The sequence below is a fragment of the Scyliorhinus canicula genome, chromosome 5 (assembly GCF_902713615.1).
Source record: "Scyliorhinus canicula chromosome 5, sScyCan1.1, whole genome shotgun sequence".
Classification (NCBI taxonomy): domain Eukaryota; kingdom Metazoa; phylum Chordata; class Chondrichthyes; order Carcharhiniformes; family Scyliorhinidae; genus Scyliorhinus; species Scyliorhinus canicula.
In genome coordinates, this window is record NC_052150.1 from 103965892 (window position 1) to 103993238 (window position 27347).

Genomic DNA, 27347 nt, shown 5'->3' on the forward strand with positions numbered 1-27347 from the left:
TGGTTACAGGAATAAATATTTAAACCTAGGTCCTATGCAGCTTTTGGATGCATATGCAATATCCACCCAAACATTTAAAATGTCACTTCCATAGCTAATTATTAAAGCAACATTATAAGAAGGAATTAGCCATATTAAGCAGAAAGTAAAAAGATCATGTGTTCATTTTTTTGATTCAAGTCCTAACAAGCAAAGTATATAAATAAATTATAGTTGAAAGTGCAAAGAAAATAAAAAGAGAACATCCACCCACACAAGTGAAACTTTAATGGTTGGAGTCCACAATTTACCCATGGTCTCTTAAATTTTACAAATCTCATAAATACAGTAGTAATATTCTCCACATTAGCATTTTTCCCACTAGACATGTTAAATCACTGCTGTTTCTCTCCAGTGATGTGTTATGAACAATCAATGCTTTGGCCTATATACACAAATATACCAAGATACCAAGCTGTCAAATATACTTATAATTCTGGATAGTTATTCCATGAGCAAAACTGCACAATAATCAATATTTTAAATAACCAAATAAAAGGTGTTTCTCGATCATTTGCAAAGAAAAACAAATGTGTTGCAAACACATCTTGCATGATTTGTTTCCAAATAAGCTACATTTCTAACAAATCAACTTTACTATGTGCACTTGAAGCAAAACATTTTTTAAAAATCAAATGCCCCTGAAAATAATGTTAATAGATTAAAGTATTACTACCAAACCTCAGGGAAAAAATTACAGTATATTAAATCTATCAGTAATTATCAGGGCAGTGGAGTGCTATATCTAAACTTCACATTATAAAATCACTCTGGCAGGTGCAAAGACAGATTACAAGCATTTCCAAATAAGGTAGAAAACTAAATCAGCCATTTCTGATGGTGTCATTAAGGAAATTAGCTTTTCACACACGTACACACAATATCTTGCAAATGCTTTTGAACTCAAAAAGATCTTTAAGCAGCTAGAGATGCATTTCTTCAGGCTAGTATTGCTCACAGTGGATCAAGAGATCCGTGTGTTTAAAAACTTCTTGAACTTCTCAAATTTTGCCCAGGACAGAAAGCAAATCTGGAGATGTTTTCTGAAAAACCCACCAAATACAACATGAAAATGTTACAACAGTGAACTGCTCCACCACGCTGTTAATAAAAAGAGCATTACATTAATACTTCCATTTATTTAAATTCCAATTTGCTCAACATTAACTGTGATTACCTCCCAATTAAACAAAATATCCTTAATCTTAGCTAACATGCACTTACGGAAAATGGACAATTTAAAAACTAGAATTATATCATTAGACACTGCAATACTTTAGGGACTGGTGTGTCAAATAATGTTGTAAGCCAATTGCCTAATTTCCATTGATGTTAATTTTCAACATCATCAGTATTGTGCTTTTCTAAGAACGCACACGCAGGCAATTTTTAAAAAGCCAGAAACCTCGAGAGAATCATTAGGATATAGGGAACAATAATCAGCAGTACATTCCTTACAACCTTGAATGCCATTAGCGATCAACCAAGCTCAGTTCTCAGTTTCAGAACAACAGAAAGCAATAACAGATTTAAAACCCCCTTATCCCAGATGAAAGACGTGTCTTGAAAGCAGGTGGAGCTTCAGATATACAAATTCTCAACAACAACAAAAAAAAAATAGGAGGCTCCAGTACTGCAGTGTTCCAGTGATGTGACATTTCAGAGGGTATCTCCTACAGGAAAGCACTTGGATTTGCTCGTGGATCTTTCTGATTTCTGTATCTATGTGTTAGCCACACACCCAGGATCTGAAACAAACAACACTTGGAAATTATAAAATAAGCTAATGTGCTGGAACAACTTGTTTAAAAAAGTTAAAGGTGATGTTATAATTTCAAGAAAAATGCTAAACTTGTTGCTGTACAAACACATGCATATATATTTATATATATATATATATATAAAATGGCCAGTCAATATCACTCATTTTTCACCCAGCAATAAAAGTTAAAAATCACACTCCTTGTACTTAGACTACTTTTACTCTGGACAGAAAAGCACTGACTAAATTTGTGTAAAAGTTACACCATGATTGTGCAAATTGCAAAACATACACCAAAAATGCTTTCTCATAATGTGCATATGGTTCCAAAGTGGCATGACAGAACCACAATGCTTGTAGAAACGAGATCACATTGAGAAGATGTGGTGTATGTTGGCTCTCCAGACCGGCAGCAGGTCCAAAATAATTAACTGGAGTCATTTTGCACAATGCACTTATGCTTGGCATTTCACCTTCTCCCACCCCACTCCATAAATACAACCTCTCAAGTTACGTAGCTGAAGTGCAACAACTTTTCCATTTTTGAGCACATCTCTACTCACAAGGAAAACACTTATATCCCAAGAAAACCTCTCCAGTATGCCCATAATTCTCCCCATACTCTCCAGCGGGTCAGACAAAAACAGCAATAGGTCGTCTGCGTATAGCAACACCCGGTATTCCCTACTCCCCCTCACAGTACCCTGCCTTTCCACTCACCCGCTAGGGGCCATTGCCAAGTACTCTATCCCCAGCGCAACAGCAGTGGCGACAGTGGACTCCCCTCTGCAATCCAAAGCTCAGCTTCTCATCTCATTTGTCCTTACACTTGCCACCGGGGCCATATACATCAGATGCACCTTCTCAAACTTCAGGCCAAACCTGACCCTTCCCAAGATCTCAAAACAGGTACCTCCACACCACCCAATCGAAGGCCTTCTCCGCATCCATCGAGACCACTAACTCCGGTACCCGCCCCTCCGACAGGTGTTTAACAGCCTCCTGATGTTACTGGAGAGCTGACTGCCCTTCATGAAGCTCGTTTGGTTCTCAGCGACCACCCTTTGAACACACTCCTCCATCCTCCCCATCACTAACGTGGCCAACACTTTCACAGCCTTGTTTAACAGTGAAATGGGTCTAAATGACCCACACTCCAGCAGGTCCTTCCCCTTCTTCGGGATTAGTGTAATTGACGTCTGTGACAATGTCTCTGGTAGCTCCCCCTTCTCCAGCTTCACGCTAAACATCCGAGAAAATGCGGTCCAACTCATCCGGGAACTCCTTACAGAACTCCGCCGGATAGCCATCTGGCCCCAGGGCCTTCCCTGACTTCATCCCCCTTAAACTATCCATCACCTCCCTCCTCCAGCGGGAACTCCAGCCCTTCCAAAAACCGCCCATATCTCCCTCCTCACCACTCGGCTCAGCACTGAACAGCTTCTTGTAATATTTCCTAAATGCTTCATTTATCCACCCTGGCTCCAACACTACCTCCTCCTTCCCGAACCGCACCCTCAAACTTTCTCTGGATGCAGCCTGTCTCCATAGTTTGTGGGTCAGCATGCTACTCGCCGTCTCTCCGTATTCATACTGCAACCCCCCACACTGCTCTCCACAACTGCCCCACTGTCTTTCCTGTTGTCAGCTGTCAAACTGCCCAAGTAACCTTTTTCTCTCCACCAGCCCCTTCTTGGTGGGAGCCCTCAACTATTTCATTCAACAACTGTCCATACTCCTCCGTCCTCCTCTTGTCCCTGTGTGCCGTGAACAAGATAACCTCCGCCCCCCCTGAAAACCATCGCCTTAACGCCTCCCAAAACACGACTACCGACACCTCCCCATTCTGACTGATCTCCACAAACACCTAATCCGCTAAAAGCCCGGAATCCAGCCTCCATCCCGGCCTCTGCTCCCCCCTTGAACTAAGTCTGACCTCCAAACAGTGCGGTGCATGATCCAAGATCACGATTCCCTTGTACTCCGCCCCACCACCCAAACCAACACCACATGACTCACTACAAAAAAAATAAATTCTGGAATATATCTTGTACATATGCGATAAGAAGGAATACTCCCCCCAACCCAGGTTCCTAAATCGCCATGGGTCCACCATTCCCATATGATCCATGAACCCTCCCAGATCCTTCACCATTCTCAATCTTCCCATTGATTTAGGGCTCATAGAACACAGAACATACAGTGCAGAAGGAGGCTATTCGGCCCATCGAGTCTGCACCGACCCACTTAACCTCTCACTTCCACCCTACCCCAGTAACCCAGTAATCCCTCCTTCCCCTCCTAACATTTTGCACATTAGGGGCAATTTAGCATGGCCAATCCACCTAACCTGTACGTCTTTGGACTGTGGGAGGAAACCAGAGCATCCGGAGGAAACCCACGCAGACACAGAGAGAACGTGCAGACTCCGCGCAGTCAGTGACCCAGCGGGGAATCGAACCTGGGACCCTGGCGCTGTGAAGCTACAGTGCTATTGTGCTGCCCAAACCTATCCACACTCAGTTCCAACACACAGTTGAATTTCCCCCTCCCCCATCATCAGCTGATGAGTGTCTAGATCCAGGATCACTCCTGGCAACCATTTCATGAACCCCACATGTCTCAATTCGGCGCATATACATTCAACTAGCACCACTGACGCCCTCTCCAGCGCCCCACTCACTATCACATACTTCAACCCGGGTCCACACTTCTTTGGCTCCTACAAACCCCATTCTTTTGCTCACCAAGACTGCCCCCCCACCCACGCCTGAGACTTTAAATCAAACCCCGAGTGGAATACCTGACCCACCCATCCTTTTCTCAACCTGACCTGATCCTTCACCCAGAGGTGCATCTCCTGCAGAAACATTATCCCCGCCTTCAGACTTCTCAGGTGGATGAAGACATGAGCCCTCTTCACCAGTCCGTTCCATCCCTGTATGGTCCATGTTATGAATCCGAGGCTTATGCCTCCACTTCCCTCTACCATCCACCATCATCCCTCTTCGATTCCACCTCCTTTCATTTTGCCCTGAACCGGGCCGAACCAGGATGGCCCCCTTCTCCGCCCATAATAGGACTTTAAACTAGAGATTGGGGGGGAAGGGAAAGTTAGGGAACCAAGAGGTGAAGGAATCAGTGGGAAGCGTAGCTGCTTAGGATTACAAAAAATCACGAAAAGACAGAGCTCAGGAGAGGTTACGATAGTCCCCATCTCACAAAATATGACAGAGTGTATGGAAAGGCTCAGTAAACCAAGGTCCACCACACTAAGAAAACAAAAAGGGACAGTCAATAGGGAATTAAAGGTGCTATATTTAAATGCCCGCAGTGTACGGAACAAGGTAGATGAGCTTGTGGCCCAGATTGTGATTGGCAGGTATGATGTGGTAGGCATCACAGAGACGCGGTTGCAGGGGGTTCAGGACTGGCAGTTAAACATCCAGGGATTTACAACCTATCGAAAAGACAGAGAGGTGGGTAGAGGGGGCGGGGTTGCCTTGTTAATTAGAAATGAAATTAAATCAATAGCACTAAACGACATAGGGTCAGACGATGTGGAGTCTGTGTGGGTAGAGTTGAGGAACCACAAAGGCAAAAAAACCATAATGGGAGTTATGTACAGGCCTCCTGACAGTGGTCAGGACCAGGGGCACAAAATGCACCACGAAATAGAAAGGGCATGTCAGAAAGGCAAGGTCACAGTGATCATGGGGGACTTCAATATGCAGGTGGACTGGGTAAATAATGTTGCCAGTGGACCCAAAGAAAGGGAATTCATTGAATGTTTACAGGATGGCTTTTTGGAACAGCTTGTGATGGAGCCCACGAGGGAACAGGCTATTCTGGACTTAGTGTTATGTAATGAGCCAGAATTGATAAAAGATCTTAAAGTAAGGGTACACTTAGGAAGCAGTGATCATAATATGGTAGAATTCAGTCTGCAATTTGAAAGAAGGAAGGTAGAATCAGATGTAAAGGTTTTACAGTTAAATAAAGGTAATTACAGGCGCATGAGGGAGGAACTGACGAAAATCGACTGGAAGCAGAGCCTAGTGGGAAAGACAGTAGAACAGCAATGGCAGGAGTTTCTGGGAGTAATTGAGGACACAGTGCAGAGGTTCATCCCAAAGAAAAGAAAGGTTATCAGAGGGAGGATTAGGCAGCCATGGCTGAAAAAGGAAGTCAGGGAATGCATCAAGGCAAAAGAGAGCCTATAATGTGGCAAAGAGTAGTGGGAAGTCAGAAGATTGGGAAGGCTACAAAAACAAACAGAGGATAACAAAGAGAGAAATAAGGAAGGAGAGGATCAAATATGAAGGTAGGCTAGCCAGTAACATTAGGAATGATAGTAAAAGTTTCTTTAAATACATTAAAAACAAACGGGAGGCAAAAGTAGACATTGGGCCACTCCAAAATGACGCTGGTAATCTAGTGATGGGAGACAAGGAAATAGCTGAGGAACTTAATAAGTACTTTGCGTCAGTCTTCACAGTAGAAGACATGAGTAATATCCCAACAATTCAGGAAAGTCAGGGGGCAGAGTTGAATATGGTTGCCATCACAAAGGAGAAAGTGCTAGAGAAACTAAAAGGTCTGAAAATTGATAAATCTCCGGGCCCAGATGGGCTACATCCTAGAGTTCTAAAGGAGATAGCTGAAGAAATAGTGGAGGCGTTAGTTATGATCTTTCAAAAGTCACTGGAATCAGGGAAAGTCCCAGAGGATTGGAAAATCGCTGTTGTAACCCCCCTGTTCAAGAAGGGAACAAGAAAAAAGATGGAAAATTATAGGCCAATTAGCCTAACCTCGGTTGTTGGCAAAATTCTAGAATCCATCGTTAAGGATGAGATTTCTAAATTCTTGGAAGTGCAGGGTCGGATTAGGACAAGTCAGCATGGATTTAGTAAGGGGAGGTCGTGCCTGACAAACCTGTTAGAGTTCTTTGAAGAGATAACAAAGAGGTTAGACCAAGGAGAGCCAATGGATGTTATCTATCTTGACTTCCAAAAGGCCTTTGACAAGGTGCCTCACGGGAGACTGCTGAGTAAAATAAGGGCCCATGGTATTCGAGGCAAGGTACTAACATGGATTGACGATTGGCTGTCAGACAGAAGGCAGAGAGTTGGGATAAAAGGTTCTTTTTCGGAATGGCAACAGGTGACAAGTGGTGTCCCGCAGGGTTCAGTGTTGGGGCCACAGCTGTTCTCTTTATATATTAACGATCTAGATGACGGGACTGGGGGCATTCTGGCCAAGTTTGCCGATGATACAAAGATAGGTGGAGGGGCAGGTAGTATTGAGGAGGTGGGGAGGCTGCAGAAAGATTTAGACAGTTTAGGAGAATGGTCCAAGAAGTGGCTGATGAAATTCAACGTGGGCAAGTGCGAGGTCTTGCACTTTGGAAAAAAGAATAGAGGCATGGACTATTTTCTAAACGGTGACAAAATTCATAATGCTAAAGTGCAAAGGGACTTGGGAGTCCTAGTCCAGGATTCTCTAAAGGTAAACTTGCAGGTTGAGTCCGTAATTAAGAAAGCAAATGTAGTGTTGTCATTTATCTCAAGAGGCTTGGAATATAAAAGCAGGGATGTACTTCTGAGGCTTTATAAAGCACTAGTTAGGCCTCATTTAGAATACTGTGAGCAATTTTGGGCCCCACACCTCAGGAAGGACATACTGGCACTGGAGCGGGTCCAGCGGAGATTCACACGGATGATCCCAGGAATGGTAGGCCTAACATACGATGAACGTCTGAGGATCGTGGGATTATATTCATTGGAGTTTAGGAGGTTGAGGGGAGATCTAATAGAAACTTACAAGATAATGAATGGCTTGGATAGGATGGACGTAGGGAAGTTGTTTCCATTAGCAGGGGAGACTAGGACGCGGGGGCACAGCCTTAGAATAAAAGGGAGTCACTTTAGAACAGAGATGAGGAGAAATTTCTTCAGCCAGAGAGTGGTAGGTCTGTGGAATTCATTGCCACAGAGGGCGGTGGAGGCCGGGACGTTGAGTGTCTTTAAGACAGAAATTGATAAATTCTTGATTTCTCGAGGAATTAAGGGCTATGGGGAGAGAGCGGGTAAATGGAGTTGAAATCAACCATGATTGAATGGTGGAGTGGACTCGATGGGCCGAATGGCCTTACTTCCACTCCTATGTCTTATGGTCTTATGGTCTTATAACCACGCTCAGTCTCCAACTCTGCCACGTCGCATGCCTCTTCCCCCCCCCCCCCCCCCCCCAAACCTGGCCATCCCGCGCAGTCGCCTCCCTCACCTCAATTCCGTTCATCTGCATTACCTGCCAACGTGATAGCTCCTGCCCGAAGGCTCATCCTACCTCCTGCTGCATTCCTCCCCCCCATCTTTCCATCCTTGGCCTCTGCAAACAGCTCCCGTGGACCTCACCCTCCCCACATAAACAAAAACACATTCAAAACCACAGGCGGCCCCTTCCAAAAAAAAAACACCACTGATGGCGGAGGGAGCAGTTGAGTTGCCCCCTTACAAACAGACAAAATCACACAGCCCAAAAACTCCCCACCATACCTGCATACTCCAACCTCGGCAGTTCCAGCTCCTCCATCTCTCATCCACATGCAGTTCTCCCCCATTTTATGGCTCTAATGGTCATTGGCTTCTTCTGGCATTTCAAAACAATACTCCAACTTTTGAAAGTTACTCATAGTTTAGTCGGGTAAGTACCCCAAACCGAGTCTGCCTTCGGTGTAGCACCGCCTTGGCCTTGTTAAATTCGGCACGCCTCTTTGCCAACTCCGCACCGACATCTTGGTAAATTCGACCCGGTTCCCCTCCCATTCGCAGTTCTGCTTCTCCCTAGCCCACCACAGAATCTTCTCCTTCTCCGCAAACTTGTGGAGTCTCACGATCACCGCCAACGGCGGCTCTAGCACTCTTGACTTTTGCTTTAGGGACTTGAGCACCCTATCCACCTCTGGGGCCTTGACCAACTCCCCCTCCACCACCAGCCCCGCAAGCATCCACAAAATGCATCTTGTGGTGCTTGTACATTCCAAGTCCTCCAGCAGGCCCACAATACACAAGTTCTGTCTTCTGGGCCTGTTCTCCTGCTCCTCTACCTTTGCCCTCAGCGACATGCAGAAAGTCCCCCAGGATCCCCACCTCTACCTCCAACGACACCACTGTGATCAGACACCACCTCTTCCATCTCCCGCATCTGCGAACCGTGTGTCTGGAGACATTTCCCTACTCGCTCCATCAATCCTTTCAGGGGTGCTACTACTCCGTCAATGGTCTTTGACCGATCCTCGTTCATGTCCTTTCTTTGCTGATGAAACTCTTCTCTAATAAACGCCATAAACTTCTCCATCTGGGGCTTTCCAACTTGTGGCAACCTTTTGCCCTCCACCATCTTCGCAATTGCTACTGTGCCACAGGTCTCCTCTGGTTCCTTGACCAGGTCCATAACCATGTTTTTGACGGGTCTGATAACCACTAGACATGCCACTTGCAGGGGGGAGCTTTTCCTCATACTTTCGGGTCAAAAGAGCTCAAACCAACACCTTCGAGCCGGAGCTGCCCTGTGTGCGACCGCTCACTCCATGGCCGCCACCGGAAGTCCCTCAAAAGGAAAACACAATTGCCCACGAATGACAAAATCACTAAGGTCCAAGTTGGAGTAAACACCTCTTTGTGTTTCAACAACTGAGCTCAGCAAAATATTTCAAAAATGGGGCAAAGGGTAACTTTTAAAAAATCATTTGAAGAGAGAGTTCATAACACTGCTGGTCATCCACTATAAGTATTTGATGTTTCTTCTCATGGCATACTAAGCAATTAATATTACTTTTGGAAAGCTTCCTCAATACATAAACTATATAAAGTAGAACTCTGTAACAATGGAAATTTGAGTTTTGACATTAACTCGTTCTAAATTATAGGGCAGCATGGTGGCACAATGGTTAGCACTGCTTCCTCACTATGCCCGAGGTCTAATGTTCGATCCCAGCTCTGGGTCACTGTCCTTGTGGAATTTGCACATTCTTCCCGTGTTTGCGTGTGTTTCACCCTCACAACCCAAAGATGTGCAGATGAGGTGAATTGGCCATGCTAAATTGCCTCTTAATTGGAAGAAAATGAATTGGGCACACTAAATTTAAAAAAAACTAATTCTAAAATATATTTAAATTATTTCAATTTTCCATAACTTTAATGTAAATATCACTGCCCTTGTTAACAGAGCTACTCAGTTTTCTTTAATGCTATTGAAAGTTTTACCAACCTCAGTGAAACTGAAGAAAAGACCTATGCCACCAACAAATCTCAGTACTTCTCCAGCATAGGTTTTTAGGATCGATCCACATGGAGGACATTCACCAACACAATGCTAGAAAAAGAAAAAGGTGGCAGAGATTGTATTTGTTTACAATTCAAATTTTCAATAGTGAACTATGCATTTTTGGCTTCTTAGGTTGGCCGCAACAGTCCATTCTCCCCTCAATAATTCAAAGGTGTAATATGAATACAACAGTGCACTAAGTATTAATACAAAGGCCATTTTACTTGCTTGTTTGCCCAAGACTTCTCAAGAGATAATGGTGACTTTTGCCATCACTAAGGAAGAGTTCCACAACAGTGGAATCAGAGAAATTGCAGCATAGGAGCAGACAATTCACATAATTTTGTCTACGCAAGTTCCAGCCATCTGCATGCACTTATCGCCCAATAAAAAAAGGTTAGCTAGGTACTGAATTAGGATTCATCCAGGGCTTCACACATGCAGTTTAGGCATATTGAAACATTCTAGGGTACTGAAAAATCAATGGTTGAAAATTATGGGCAATAGCCTTCGATTTCCAATGTGGCGGCACCGTAGCACAGTGGCTAGCACTGTTGCTTCACAGCTCCAGGGTCCCAGGTTCAATTCCCGGCTTGGGTCTGTGTGGAGACTGCAAGTTCTTCCCGTGTCTGCGTGGTTTTCCTCCGGGTGCTCTGGTTTCCTCCCACAAGTCCCGAAAGATCTGCTTGTTAGGTAATTTGGACATTCTGAATACCTGAACAGGCGCTGGAATGTGGCGACTAGGGGCTTTTCACAGTAACTTCATTGCAGTGTTAATGTAAGCCTACTTGTGGCAATAAAGATTATAACATATGCACTAGTTGTCTGCAGCAGAACCTTCCAAAAAATACCCTGACATTTGACACAAACAACAAATTCAAAGTGGCTAAAATTTAAAATTCACTGACATTTATTTGTACATAAAACCTTACCGTATACAAACAGATATCTGCACCAATGATAAACAGTAGCTCGTCAGTTCAAATGAGTTCATAGTTATTGTCTACAGATTAGAGTTCATAGATCAAGCATTTTCCAAGTTTATCAATTAGATTCATTAAGAAGTTCAGAGGTACCCACCAACAGCACCTCTAAATTAAATATAAATTGTGATTTTAAAAAGTTAGATTGGAGGCTGGATTCTTGACCCTGGCAGATTGGAGATGGGCAAGAGTTAATCTGTTACTGGGGATATTTTTGTCAGTTCCTGGTTTCATCCCACTCTGTGTCACTGGCAACTCTACATGTGTCAAACAATTAGGCAATTACCAAACAAATTGAGGCTAATTAAAGGAAGCTGACTGGAATTTTCCACTTGGCCTCCAGCTTCCCACAGGCAGTAGGCCAATATTCCTGCCCGAGTGTTGGTACAGCAACATGCCACTCTGTATCCCACCCACCACCCCGACATACCCATCAGCTCTACCCCACCCACAGTGGAAGCCTGGCTGCAAAAGTCATTTTATAATTTAAGAGAAAAACGTTTGAGAGAGTCTCTCCATGTTGAAGTGCTCTCTTCAGTTGCTTGTAGGAACCTCACACTTTCAATTTCACTTGGCCAACACCATCATTCTCTTTTCTATCTTGGTCTGCAGATCTCTACTCCTCCTCTAATCACTTCTTTCAACAAGTGCTCGTGCCTTAGAAATGGCCAATCAAATCATGTTGCCTCTTCTTGATGATCACCATTGATGAGACCATCAATTCAAGCGACGCATGGTTAGAAGTGAACAGTGGTTTTAATCGTCTTACAACAGAGCCTGCCTGTGACGAGATGAACTCTAGATGAACTGGCAGGAAGGCTCCGACTGCCAAGCTTTATACAACCAGTGGGGGTGGGGGGGGGAGTGAAGGGCGGAGCCAAGGGTGGAGCCCAGTACAAACTTCCGTACATTCCCAGCACACCTCCCCCTAGGGGCGGAGCCGTGCAACTGCTCATGTGCCGAGCTTACAGAGGCATGGTACAACATGTGTGATAACAGTGTGAATTATGCTATTCTGATTCACCACATTCACCCCCTGTAAAAAAATCAAGTCCAGCGGGGGTGATAGTTTACAGATTGAGCCTGTCCGGTGGTCGAGTTGTCCGTTGTGATCGGCGGAGCACCGGGGTTGCAGTCTCTTTTGGTGGCTGGATGATCACGGTCAGTTGGGGTACGATGGCTGACTGCGGGGGTGATTCTGTCCGAGCTTCATACCCGTCTGGTTCGACTGGGGAGTGGGGCGCTGGGAGCTTGCGGGTGCGGGCGCGCGGAACATGTGTAGCGAACTGGTAGGCGCGGGGGCGTGGGGCACTGTGAGTTGGGTGGGGTGTAGTGTGAGGGGTACCTCGGCAGTGGTAATGGTGAGGTTTGATCCTGCAGGCGCTAGGTCCCAGAGGGATACGGTGTCATGACGGCCGTCAGGGTACTCTATGAAGGCGTATTAGGGGTTAGAGTGTAGTAGGAGCACTTTTTCCACAAGCGGGTCAGTTTTGTGTGTCCTGACGTGCTTCCTGAGGAGCACTGGGCCCGGTGTCTTCAACCCTGCCGGGAGCGAAACCCCCGTGGTAGTACCCCTGGAAAAGATAAAGAGCTGCTCGTGAGGGGTCTGATTGGTGGCGGTACACAAGAGGGACATAATAGCGTGGGGCGCGTCTGGGAGGACTTCTTGCCAATGGGAGATTGGGAGATTCCTGGACCGGAGCGTCAGTAGGACGGTCTTCCAGACCATCGCATTCTCCCTCTCCACCTGCCCGTTCCCCCTGGGGTTATAGCTGGTAGTCCTGCTCGAGGCGATGCCCTTGTCGAGCAGGTACTGACGCAGCTCGTCGCTCATGAAAGACGAACCGCGGCCGCTGTGTACATAGCTGGGGAAACCAAACAGGGTGAAGATGCTATGCAGGGCCCTAATGACTGTGTGGGAGGTCATGTCGGGGCACGGGATAGCAAAAGGGAATCGGGAGAACTCGTCGATGACATTTAGGAAGTACACATTCTGGTTAGTTGAGGGGAGTGGCCCTTTGAAATCGATAGCGAGGCGTTCAAAGGGCCTAGAAGCCTTGATCAGGTGGGTCCTGTCTGGTCTGTAGAAGTGCGGTTTGCACTCCGCGCAGATCAGGCAATCCCTGGTGACGGCTTTTACCTCCTCCGTGGAGAAAGGCAGATTTAGAGCTTTAATGTAATGGGCGAGCCGGGTGACCCCCGGGTGGCAGAGGTCATTGTGGATGGCTTTTAAGCGGTCGCTCTGCGTGCTGGTGCATGTGCCGCGGGACAGGGCATCTGGGGGCTCGTTGAGCTTCCCCGGTCGATACATAATATCGTATTTGTAGGTGGAGAGCTCGATCCTCCACCTCAGAATTTTATCATTTTTAATTTTGCCCCTTTGACAACTCGCAAACATGAAGGCAACCGATCTTTGGTCAGTGATGAGGGTGAACCTTCTACCTGCGAGGTAGTGCCTCCAGTGACAAATAGCCTCCCCAATGGCTTGTGCTTCCTTTTCGACCGAGGAGTGTCGAAGTTCCGAAGCGGCGAGGGTTCGGGAGAAAAATGCGACTGGTCTCCCTGCCTGATTTAATGTGGCTGCAAGAGCTACCTCTGAGGCATCGCTCTCAACCTGGAAAGGGACGGATTCATCCACCGCCTGCATGGCCGCTTTGGTGATGGCCTCCTTGATGCAGTTGAAGGCCTGACGGGCCTCAGCTGACAGGGAAAAAAGTGTGGCCTTAAAGAGTGGGCGGGCTTTGTCCGCATATTGAGGGACCCACTGGGCATAATATGAAAAGAAACCCAGGCACCGTTTGAGGGCCCTGGGACAATGAGGGAGAGGGAGTTCTAAGAGCTCCGGGTCCGGGTCGGGGCCCAGGACTCCGTTTTCCATGACATAGCCGTGGATGGCTAGTCTGGTTGTGCGGAAAATGCATTTCTCCTTGTTGTACGTGGGATTAAGCTTCTGGGCCGTCTGGAGAAATCGATTGAGGTTGGCATCATGGTCCTGCTGGTCATAGCCGCAGATGGTGACATTATCCAAGTACGGAAACGTGGCCCGCAGCCCGTACTGGTCCACCATTCGGACTATTGCTCATTGGAACACCGAGACCCCATTTGTGACGCCAAAGGGAACCCGGAGGAAGTGGAAGAGGTGGCCATCGGCCTTGAACACCGTGGAGTGGCGGTGCCCCGGGCAGATTGGGAGCTGGTGGTATGCAGACTTCAGATCCACCGTGGAGAAAATCCGATACAGGGCTATCCAATTCACCATGTCTGCAATCCTGGGGAGGGGGTATGCGTCGAGGTGCGTAAACCGATTAATAGTCTGACTATAGTCTACGACCATGCGGAATTTTTCCCCGACAACCACCACCTGAGCTCTCAGGGACTGTTACTGGCCTCTATGATCCCCTCACGTAGGAGCCTCCGAACCTCGGTTCGAATGAACACCCTGTCCTGTAGTCTGTACCGCCTGCTGCGAGTGGCTACGGGTTTACAGTCCGGAGTGAGATTGGCAAAGAGAGGGGGGTGGGGATTCACAGCATGGCTAGGCTGCAGATAGTGAGTGGGGGTAGAGGTCCACCGAAGCTGAGGGTGAGACTCTTGAGGTTGCACTGAAAATCGAGTCCCAGTAAGAGTGGGGCGCAGAGTTCAGGCAGGACGTATAGCTGAAAATTAGAATAACTAGCGCCTTGGATCGTTAGAGTCGCAACGGTGCGTCCTTGGATGTGGACCCGGAAGAGTGGGAACCCGAAGCGAGGGAGATAGTTTGCCGTGCAGGAAAAACAGGGAGCGTAACAGCATCTTACCAGATCTGGGTGTACGAAGCTCTCGGTGCTCCCGGAGTCGAAAAGGCACGGTGTACCGTACCCGTTGATTTGGACCATCGTCATAGAGTTGTGGAGATGTTTTGGGCGCGATTGGTCCACTGTGACTGCGTTGAGTTGCGGGTAGTCGGCGGCTCGGTCGGCTGCACTGGGGTGGCCCCGCGATGAGTGCCCACTGAGGTCGCAGTCTTCAATCAAAATTTCTGAGTTTGGAGAGGATGGAGCCCAAGATGGCCGCTCCCGTGGATCGTACGTGGCGGGCGGCGAGGAAGTCGCACATGGTCGGCCGCGTGGTGGGGGTCCGTCAAGATGGCGGCCCCCATGGATCGCACGTGGCGGGTGGAGGCGGAGTCGGGGTATAGGCCGCAGCGTTCCGGGGCCTGCGAGTGTGGAGTGCGGTTGCTTTGTGCCACGGGAGAGTTAGGGGCTGGGGCCTTCCTTGCCAGACACACTCTGGCGTAGTGACCTTTTCACCCGCAGCTGCTGCAGGTCGCGTTGCGGGCCGGGCAGTACTGCCGCGGGTGCTGGTACTGGCCACAAAATAGCAGGCTGGGGCAGCATGGTGGCTGGGCGGCAGCGCGGTGCAGGCCTGGAGCAGTCGCTGGTCGGGGGCCTATGACGGGATCCGCAGGAAACGAGGTGAGGCTACGAAACGAGACCTCCATAGTTGTAGCGAGTTCAACAGTATCTTCTAAATTTTGAGCCCCTTTCTCCAGCAGTCGCTGGCGCACGTAATTCGATCTGAGGCCTGCAACAAAGACATTGCGGACAGCAAGTTCCCTATGTTCAGCAGCATTTACTGCCTGGTAATTACAGTCCCAGGAGAAGGCTTTTAAGTCTCTTAGAAATTCTCCTAGCGATTCTGTGGGGCGCTGGCGGCGATTAGTAAAAACGTGGTGCACGTAGACCTCATTGACGGGCCTCACGTACATTTTGTCGAGTAGGGCCAGGGCCTCTGTATATAAGCCGGTACAATTTAACTGAGTAGATATACAATGGCTCACCTTTGCGTGCAGTAGGCTGAGTTTCTGCTCCTCCGTCGTTTCTGTGGTGCTTGCTTCAGCCAGGTAGGCCTTAAAACATCGGAGCCAATGTGAAAAGATTTATTTTGCCTCTGCATCCTGTGGGTCGAGTTCCAGTCGATCAGGCTTGAGGGCTGATTCCATAGTCGTTCCTTACTGTTTCTTAAGACGATTAAATTGATGAGACCATCAATTCACACGACACGTGGTTAGAAGTGAACAGTGGTTTTAATCGTCTAACAACAGAGCCTGCCTGTGACGAGGTGAACTCTAGATGAACTGGCAGGAAGGCTCCGACTGCCAAGCTTTATACAACCAGTGGGGGGGGGGGGGGGGGGGAGGAGTCATGGGCAGAGCCAAGGGTGGAGCCCAGTACAAATTTCCGTACATTCCCAGTACACCTCCCCCTAGGGGCAGAGCCGCGCAACTGCTCGTGTGCCGAGCATACAGAAGCATGGTACAACATGTGTGATAACAGTGTAAGTTATGCTATTATGATTCACCACAACCACCATCCTGAAGACTTCTTCATTGCTCTTGCATTCTCTCCAACCTATCCATTCCATCCTTCACCAGACCACATTTTACCACTTTCAAGGTTTTGGACATCCATTTTTCTTGGGAGCCACATTTCAGTCCATGCAACAAGACACTTCAAATCAGTCCTGATAATTATTTTCTCAATATCTTTCCTCATTACTATGTTGGCCGATTCTTCATGCTTTGAGAATGCATTCCTTGCCATTGATATTCTGGTTTTGATTTCTTTGATGGGATAACCATGTTTTGATCAAATGCTTCCCATGTACTTAAATGATCACAGTGACAGACTGCTGAAGATGAAACTCTATGCTGACCAATGGATGTTGATATTATATATCAATGCACATGCCCAAAGGCACTCAGATGAAGAAGTAGAAGAAGCAAGAGTGCCAGAAACTGGGAGAACTAATAGAAAAGGAAAATAAAACAGAAAGCTGCTTGCTGATCATGGGAGATGTGAATGCTGTAGTCAGTGAGTTGAAAATGAAAAAATGAAAATCGCTTATTGTCACGAGTAGGCTTCAATGGAGTTACTGTGAAAAGCCCCTAGTCGCCACATTCCGGCGCCTGTCCGGGGAGGCTGGTACGGGAAATAATGGAGTTAGTGATGAAAATGAAATTGAAAGTCATAGACTGGGTACCAGAATAGAAGAGAGGGGCTGGTTGAGTTCCATAGAAGCTGGAAGCTGGGCATCATTAGTATCTGGTTTTAAGCATTATCAGAAGAAACCTAAAAATAAGCTGGGGATCTGAAAAGGTATCAAAATGATTGCATCCTTGACAAGCAGGGATAACAAATCAGCATTAAGAATTAATGTACTTGAAATCTCATCACAGGGTTAGAGCAGAGATTATGAATTGGGCAATTCTACAGCCATGTTTCAGTTATGCCAGACAGTTTAACAAGGTTTAGCAAAAGTTCCAGATAAAGGAGCCTCTGGGGAAATTGGTGTCACCTAGCAAAGGAGATTCTGCAGGAGTGTGCCTTTCGGGAAACGACCAGCTCCAGGAAACTTGGATAGAATGCAACTTCTGGTGAACACAACTAGAGTGTTGAATTCATAAAAGTGGTAAGTGAGAGATCAGACAGACGGAAGTTGTTGAAAAGACTGTGGATCACACAGTCTTTGCGCGTGGAATGATGAGAATATCTGTAATCTCATGAGAGTCTTTGGTATATCTGTTATTCAATGTGCAATTTATAGTTCATACCAACCGTAATTTGCCTATCAATTCAGGCTTAGCTTATGACGATTCTAATTTGTGTTGAAGTTTTTTTTTTAAACGTGAAACCTTGTTGGTCATTTCTTCCTGTACGTGTTGTGTGGTAAATGTGGTTATTTTGGTTTGAGTGTGGAGAAATGGAGCAAAGACAGAGGAAAGGAAGAACTGACACTCTGAGAAAATAATGGAATTGATTGGGGAAGGGGAAGGTAAGTAAGAGGAATTGACAGGAGGGTTGGTACTCTGATCATAGAATCGGAGGAAGAATAGATGGAAATTGTATGACGATCAGTATGAGAACAATGCCAAGCCGATAGAACAAGGACCAGAAAAAAATACATTTCCCAGGATGATTTAGGGTCTCATGTTGAAGAGCATGAAATATTTGGAGTATTATAGAACTGAAGCCAGGTAAAGTAATAGGATTGATGGAATCACTACAGAAATAATAAAATAACTTGGAGAGAAGGTAACAAGAGAATCATCAACTTGTGTAAGGAGATGTACACAAAGGAAGAATGGCTGGAAGACTTTGAGGAGCGCAAGGGTTCCATTGGACAAGGTGGCAAAGACCACAAAATGTGAAGAGCATTGCATCATAACTTTAATTACACAAGAATCAACAGTAATGTTAAAGATCCGAACAGATTGATTCCAGATACTCATGGATAGAATGAATTAAGTGATAGATGCGTACAGAATGAAATGTTTGCACAAAAGATGAAAGTTATAAAGATTGGAGAATTAATGATGGAAAAACAGAGGTCAAGATAAATTGTCAACAATTGGAACAGTTAAGTATCACAATTTAAAATAATAAGACAACCAAATCAATGTAAAATTACGCCAGTGAGGCATGAAACTAGGCTAGCTGCCATGGAGATCTGAAATGTTAATTGGCTTCCCATAGAGAGATGTGCCAATTTATATATCCCATGATTAAACGCTGCTTAATTATGCATGTTTCTAGGACTATGAAGTACTGAACAGACCCCAGGCGTTCAGTCAGTTGAAATGGCCAGTCACTAGCAAGCATCTTCGGATAACTATTATTTTCATTATAGCTATTCTCAGCTAAATAAACAAGAAATGTTGTTTGCCTATGGTACGAAGTTTAGGAGTCTTTGTGGCTGAGGATTTGTGCTGTAGAGTTGTTGATTATCATAAACTTGATACTGATAGGAAAATAACCTGTTCCCCTTCTCTAAGACAATGTGGGTGTGAGTTTTAGCCAGCTGTAAAAGAAAAGCAAGAAATAACTAATTTGAAGAGGCTTAGCGATATTAGGCGCACATCAAGGGAATCAATAATGTTGTAGCTTTATTATTTTTAATATACAAGAAATTGTCTGTTGAAACAAAAACATCGTCTATTCATAAATTTCATAAAAACAGGCCAGTTTTTGGTTTAAAGGAATGATTTGTCTTGATAAGAATGCTTTTCGATCTATCTTCTCTTCATAGGCTAGGTGCGATATGTCAGTGGCTAACATATACAGAGCATGTCATCTATGGTCCCATCCCCAGGTTGTTATTGTTTAAATAGATATCAAGCAGAAATAAAAAGTACCTTCTGGTTTTCAATGCAAGCAAAATCTAATTACACAATTGACTGGGGACATTGAACCAAAGAGAATATCATAAAACTCAAAATAAATAATGATCACATTTATGGTCATGTTTGTAGCAAATTCACACCAAATATTCTGTGGTTTATTAGAAACCAGGGGCGGGATTCTCCGAACACCCGCCGGGTCGGAGAATCGCCAGGGGCCAGCGTCAATCCCGCACCTGCCGTGTCCCGGATTCTCCGCCACCCGAGATTCGGCAGGAGCGGGAATCGCGCCGCGCCGGTCGGCGGGCCCCCCGCCGCGATTCTCCGACCCGCGATAGGTCGAAGTCCCGCCACTGACAAGCCTCTCCCGCCGGCGTGGATTAAACCACCTACCTTACCGGCGGGAGCAGGTGGCGCGGGCAGGCGCCAGTGTCCTGGGGGGGGGCATGGGGCAATCTGACCCCGGGGGGTGCCCCCATGGTAGCCTGGCCCGCGATCGGGGCCCACCAATCGGCAGGCGGGCCTGTGCCGTGGGGCACTCTTTTTCTTCTGCCTTCGCCACGGTCTTCACCATGGCAGAGGCGGAAGAGACCTCTTCCCCTGCGCATGCGCCAGGATGACATCAGCAGCCACTGACGCTCCGGCACATGCACAGACTTACTCCGGCCAGCGAAGTCCTTTCAGCCCCGGCTGGCGTGGCATCAAAGGCCGTTCACGCCAGCCAGAGGAGTGGGAACCACTCCGGTGCGGGCCTAGCCCCTCAATGTGAGAGCTTGGCCCCTAAAGGTGCGGAAACGTCTGCACCTTTGGGACGGCCCGACATCAGAGTGGTTCATGCCACTCCAACACGCTGGGACCCCCCCCGCCCCGCTGGGTGTGGGAGAATCCCGGTCCAGACACTTTGACTACCAGGTAAATGGTTATTTCTAGGTCATGTATATTTTCCAATAAAATACAAAATTATCCTGCAAATCCTTACAAATGTGACCACTATCATTCATGAATGATGACAAATATATAGATCCATTGTTCTTAGTTCAATAACAAAGTACTTTTACTGGTCTTCGGGTCATAATTTTGTCTTCTGATGAAGGTGGGGCTAAAATCAAAAAAGATGAAATCCTGATGTTTTCCTTTGCAAAAACAAATTTCCTCTCCCTTCCCACCGCATACTATTTTTGTGTGGTCTTTTCATGGGTCAGGAAGCCCTTGACTCAGGGCACAACAAACCCAGAGCCCCACACTGAGGACAGGGCCACCAATGTGATCCCTATGGGAAGCTTGAATTTCCTTATTCGCCATTATTTTCATGTCCTGATGCAGACACACCTTGGGATCTTTAGTATAATTATCTGAAGTAATTTAGTAACCAAAATCCTGTTCACATTGGAAAAAACCCTTTAACCTTTCACCTAAAAGAAAAAAGCCATCTGTTTTTGCACTGCTTTGATTAACAGGACGTCTGATGTAGCTTAGAAAAAAAAGTCATCTAGCTTTTTAAGTTTCATTCGACTCTGTTCAGATTTCATATTGTTTATTATGACATCTAAGCTTATTATGCATGCTTGGCCAAGTTTCAAAGGTTTTTGAACGACTTCTCTCAACAGGGGCTATGATTGACCGTTTTAAGAGGTGATTACATGTTTATCTCTTCCTGATATGATATGCGAGTAAATGTTTTAATAAGAGTTGAATTTTATGAATAAGAGTTTATTCAGTTAGAGGTTTCTTAGAAATGACAGGTCTATTAGATTGTTAGGAGTTTATTTTTTTAATGTTCTTTTCAGAGTCCTCCTGAGATTTGCATATAGCAGCTACTGGGTAAATGACTAAGATAAGTAGGGGACATGAAAATAAAGTTTGGAAACTGGACATTAAAAAAATGAAATTGAAACAAAATATCAAATATAGAAATGTACAAATTGCTCATCTTCACTGGTCAAATGTTTTTAAAATAAATATTAATTGTGTAGCCATCTGGGATGGCCACTTTCAGTATATAAAATGGAAACTCGCAGAGCCTATACGGAAAATGGACAATGCAAAGCAAACAAGCAGGCACAGAGCCTGAATGTATATTTGGAAGACAGACTGTAGACGGAACCAAAACTCTGGGTCGATTTACATATTGATGGCCCATCTCCGGGAAACAAAGAACGAGTGCTCAGGTAGCCAATACTGTTCCAGACAGTCCGGCGCCACTACCCCAACCAGAAGACACAAATAAAGCAAGGCCAATGGCCACTTAGGACACACCCAGCCATCAAGGCACCCACCGCTTTATTGGCTTAGATTGATGACAATGATCAAGAAGCTGCCCAATTAATTGGGACCAAATTTAAGGCCCGCCTAAAAGCGCGCAAAGCCCCTCCAAGTATAAGAAGGAACCCCCACGAAAGGTTCACTCTCTTGGATTTCGCTCTCAAGCGGAGAGACCCTTCCACCAGCACCACCAAAAGCAAGTAAGTTCAAGTTCAAGGCTCACTACCAGACAGATGACCTTAGCTGTTCTCCTGTTACCTCTTCGAACCCAACAGTCTCAGATCCGAACAATGGCCATTGTTCCTCTGACCTAAGTGGGCACCCGAAGTGAAGTATAGGTGTTAGTGATAGATATAGTTTAGCCTCTCGTGTTATTGTGCATGAGTAAATCATACTGTGTGTAAATAAAGTAGTATTGGCTTTGAACTAACTAACTGGTGTATTGGCTCTTTGATCGGTATTCAGGTTGAACCTTGTGGCGGTATCGAGAGATACCTGGCGACTCTGAAAGCATACTCATAATTAGGATTAAGAAAGGCGACCTTATTAACCGCCATATTTATAGCAAGTAAACAGCAACAATTGGAAACAAATATCTGGAGAATTATTGAGACAAACTCTAAAGACAGAGAAAGCTAAACTGGACATCCCTACAATGAGTGGATTACTCCACACCCATTTAAATACATCATGCTAACGATCATGATTTTGCTGTGGAACCAGCACTAAATGTGCTGTTCACAGAATGCACACATTAGCACAGAGCCACAAGAAATTATAATTTCTTGTAAGTGTTACTTAAAGCCAGCCAACATCTTTTGAGGGAAGGTGCACTAGGGCTGCTGCAAGTGGCAACACCATTTGGATTTGCAAGAAAGAACAATGGTTGTCAATGGAAAAACATGTATACCAAGGTTTTCCAATGCTGCACTGGGGATTTTGGTGGAGTGGGTAGAAAGGAGGCAAGATATTTTTATCTAACAGGGCAGAAAGCCCTCCAAACACACAAGGCTTTGGGATCCTAAAGTTGTGAAGATAAATGCTAGGATTTCAGCTACAAGGACCGAGATGCAGTGTTGAAAGAGATTGATTGACCTCAGTGATCAACCACAGGGAATGCATTTCAAATACTATATCCTGCCACCAATAACCTCAAGCACTTCTCAGACCTGCATGGAGATCAAATAAGAGCTGTGAATGCATGTTTGGACAGAAGTTCAGAGCTTTTCTTCCTGACCAGTGAATGTTTTCTGCATGTGGATAGAAGCATCTGCTTTCTCCAACACAAAACTACCTTATCGGCACATTATTAAAAGTGACAGCTTGCCACTGGGTAGAACTATTACTTGCTCCAGTGTGAAGTGGCCCAAAGGAATGTTTGAGGGTTTTGCAATGTTCTGACTTTATTACTCTCAGTCTAAAGACCTGAACTACCAGTTCTGTCACATTGATACATACTGACCTAAATATTTGCAGTTTTGTGCAGCCTAGAAACAACCAGAAATGAATTGTTGGTTCAAAGACTTTTCACCAAAGGACAGGTGATAAGTTAGAGCATGGATTCCAATCTGATGTTTTGTACACTTACTGCTTTGCAGGTTTCGTTTATGTTCATTTCATTAAAGCCACAGCAGTTTAAATATCCTTCCACATCCCCTCTGGTTTCCACAGATTTGTTCCATCCCACTTCCAGAAAATGGTTCTGAAAGAAAACAACAGTATTATCTTGCATTTTGATACAATTGGTAAGGAAAAGAACTTACATTTATATAGTGCTGTCTTAATGTCTCAGGGCATCCAAAAGCGCTTCAGAAATGAGAAAACAGATTGTCAGGACCTCAATTTACTATCTCATCGAAAAGACAACACCTCCCACAATGTCAGTTTGTTCCTTTACTTATTTTACATAAACAAAGGCTAAGGATTAGACAGTACGATTGAGTGCAAAGTTAAAGTCTGTGGTTCTGTGGTGGGATAAAATGGAATTGTAGGTAGGTGGAGTCAGCCTGAGGGACTGATGAACTGTGTTTGCAGTAACTTGTGGGGAAGAAATTAGTCACGGGCAGAGTATCGGTGCATGCACTGCTGGAGGGCCAAGGGTGAGTCAATCAAATTTCAACCCTGAGCTAGCAGATGTGACCAAAGGATCTCAGCCATCAACAGTGGGCACAGGCATATCTGTATTCTCAGAAATGGGGTGAGGATCATGGGAATTAATTTCAAGAAGCAAAGGATGTAAAATTCAGGGATCAAGCGCAGGGTAAAAGATAAATCCAAGGAATCAGTCTGGATGAGGAAATTGGTCCATGGGGTAGCAGCAGGGAAAGGGGGAGAATACAAAATCAGTCTTTGCAGTAGAATCTGGAATAACCGGCCCAACTCAATCTGACTGTGAAGCGGAAGGCATAAAAATAGAGATTGTGCTGCAATTTGAAGCAGTACCCAAGATACGGTAAGAACTAACAGGAGCAGATTGGAAGCCTTTCAGTGTAGAATTAAATTTTTCTAATGATGGATCTGAGAACAGAGATTGCAGAAATAGATCAAGGACCTAAATGGATGGAATCCAGCTGAGAATACAATCTTGTAGAAAACAGCAACAAAGGGTGAAGTCACTGTTAGCCCAGAAGCCAGTGTAGAAATAGATTTCAGCCCGGAAATGGATTTCTGGCCAGGACCAACACAACAGTAAACCGTGAAGCCAGCAGTGCACTGAACTACAGCCCTGAAAATGAAGTTATAGGGTGATGTAGAGAGCAGGTGCTGGGCAGACCAGAACCAGCAAATAACAAGTTGCAGACCTTCACTTGATATTGGGCCACCATGACAATTTAGGAAATAAGCAGAAAAATCACCAAGCAGGGTAAGGATGGTAGCAGAACTTCCGCAGAGATCTTGGTCTAAATATGGGGTCATGACTTTGTTCTGAAGGAAGGGACAGGGCAAAATGAAAGGCAGGGAGAAGAACAATAATTTAAATATATACATTTTCAGGGGAGGGGGGAATTATTTACTTTACAAAATTGAAGTCTATTTCAATGGAAAATTGCTTGCAAAAAGAAAACAATTGATTTATACATGGATTACATCATTGTGCTATTAGTAGCAGGTTTGCATCTGCACCGTGGCAAGCATCTGCGGACTTAAGAATTACCAATAAAAATAAATAGTTTTCAAGTAATGTTACAATATCTTCCTAAAACATTACTCAAAACAAATCTAACAGCAGAGAGGTTTGTAGGCAGGACATGCAATGAGAAAGGAGGCATTGCTGGATCTGGTTCTTCAGAATAAAGTGAGCAAAGTGGATCAAGTGTCAGTAGGGCAACACTTAGGAAGTGATCATTGCATCACAATTAATAAACCAGTAACAAAAACAAAATGCTGGGCATTTCATGGGGAAAGAGGAGGTGGTTCAGAGTCACTTGGAAGCATTTAAAATTGATAAAGGGGATGTTTTGGATGAGCTACCTGCAGAGTTGATAAGACACCAGGTCTGGATGAGGTCCATTTAACGGTACTGAGGGAAGCGAGTGTGGAAACTGCGGAGGCACTGGTCATAATTCTCGGGGATGGCGTCAGAGTGCTGGAGAGTTGCAAATGTTCAAGGTAAAGGTAAGAAGTCCAGCAACTACAGGCTTGGTAAGTAGGGAACCTTCTAGAAATGATCATTTGGGTCAAAATTGTCACAGGGACAAATGCAGGTTAATTAAGGAAAGCCAGCATGGACTTGTTAAGGGCGAATCATGTCTAACTAATTTGGAGTATTTTGATGAGGTAACGGAGACGGTCAGTGATGGTGACGCTTGTGATGTAATATACATGGACTTCCAAAAGCCATTTGAAAAAAGCCACTCGATAAAATGCCACACAACAGACGTGTGAGCAAAGTTGCAGCTCATGGAATAAAGGGGCAGCAGCAACCTGAATGTGAAACTGGCTGTGATACAGAAAGCAAAATAGTAGTTCATTGTTGCTATTCAGATTGGAGGAAGATTTATAGTGGGGATCCCCAGGGGTCAGGATTAAGATCCCTACTCTTCTTGACATATTAATGACTTGGACCTTGGGATACAGGCCTCAATTCCAAAATTTGCAGATGATACAAAACTTGGAAATATTATGAACTGTGAGGAGCAGTGGAGAACTTCAAACGGGCAGAGAGGTTAGTGGAATTAATACTCATGTGCAATATTGTGTCCAATTCTGGGCACTGCATTTTAGGAAGGATGTAAAAGCTTTAGAAAGATCTGCAAAAAGTGTCATGAAAATGGTTCCAGGGTGAGGAACAGATTTGAGAATTTGGGACTCCTCTTCTTAGACAACAGAAGGTTCAGAGATTTGATCAAAATATTCCAACTCATGAGGGGTCGGGACAGAGCAGTTCCCATTGCTGGAATGACAAAGAACCAATGTGCATAGATGAAAGGCAATGGGCAAATGAAATGACATTGGCAACATGTGGGCAGCACGGTAGCACAGTGGTTAGCACAGTTGCTTCACAGCTCCAGGGTCCCAGGTTCGATTCCCAGCTTGGGTCACTGTCTGTGCAGAGTCTGCACCTTCTCCCCTCATCTGCATGGGTTTCCTCCGGGTGCTCCAGTTTCCTCCCAGAATCCAAAGATGTGCAGGTTAGGTGGATTCGTGGATTGCTAAATTGCCCTTAGTGTCCAAAAAGATTTAGTGGTGTTACTGTGTTACGGGGATAGGGTTGAGGTGTGGGCTTAAGTAGGGTGCTCATTCCAAGAGCCAGTGAACTCGATGTGCCAAATGGCCTCCTTCTGCACTGTAAATTCTATGATCATGAGGAAAAACCTTTTGATGCACCAAGTGGTTAAGATCTGGAATGCACTGCCTGTGAGTTTGGTGGAGGCAGGTTCAATCAAGGCATTCAAGAGGGAATTGGATTACGATCTGAAAAAGAAAAATGTGCAGGGCTATGGGGTAGAAGGCAGGGGAATGGTTTTAGATCAATTGTTCCATCAGAAAGCCAACATTAAACAAGGGGCGAAATTCTCCAACCCCACGCAGGGTCGGAGAATCGGCCGGCGGCGCCGATATTGCCACTCCCGCCATGTTAAAGATTCACCCACCCGCCATAAAACGGCGTTCTTCAAATCCCGCCGGTTGCCTCGGATAATGGCTGGCGCCGGCGGGATGCCATTGTTTTTTTAAGCTTTTTTATTCACCGGCCCGGATGGGCCGAAGTCCCGCCGACGTGGCCACAGGTCACGTCGGCGAAAATCAAAGTAGGTTTATAACGGCGTCAACCATTGATGATGGTTGGCGCCGTTCAGTTACCTACATCGAGTGCGGGGGGGGGGGTAGGGGGGTAGGAGGGTAGGGGGGGTGGGGGGGTAGGGTGGGGGTAGAGGTAGGGGGGTAGAGGTAGGGGGGGTAGGGGTAGGGAGTAGGGGGTGGGGGTAGAGATGGGGGGTAGGGGGGTCGGGGTAGGGGTAGAGGTAGGGGGGTAGGGGTAGGGGGGTAGCGGCGTGCAGAGGGGGGGGGGCGATGGTGCATTGGCCCCGGGCATCCATTGGATGGGGGCATCAGCAGAACTTCCTCAAGGCTCCACTTCCTCCCAGCTGCCTTGTCTTTGTTTGAGAGGGAGAGAGAGAGAGAGAGAGAGAGAGAGAGAGAGAGAGAGAGAGAGAGAGAGAGAGAGAGGGAGATTGTGGGGACGGACAGAGAGAGAGAGACTGAGAGAGGGAGTCCCGTCCGTCCTCTGGCTGAGAACAGGGCTTTGGTGAGTGCATTGCAATCTGCCTAAACCCAGGAATATTGCCTGGTTAGAATGCAGAGGGAAATGCTGGGA

The 27347-nt window shown here is 45.8% G+C and overlaps 1 protein-coding gene across 1 annotated transcript in view; it reads right to left on the reverse strand.

Annotated features, from left to right (window-relative positions):
* Nucleotides 1-246: 246 nt before the first annotated feature.
* tspan13a (tetraspanin 13a) overlaps nt 247-27347 on the reverse strand; it is an 86629-nt gene continuing 59528 nt past the window's right edge. The window contains exons 4-6 of the mRNA XM_038797470.1: nt 23121-23234; nt 10073-10177; nt 247-1787 (exon numbers count right to left, since the gene is read on the reverse strand). Of these exons, the coding sequence (XP_038653398.1) occupies nt 1713-1787; nt 10073-10177; nt 23121-23234 (294 nt within the window). The 3' untranslated portion in view covers nt 247-1712. The remainder of the gene's footprint in view (nt 1788-10072; nt 10178-23120; nt 23235-27347) is intronic.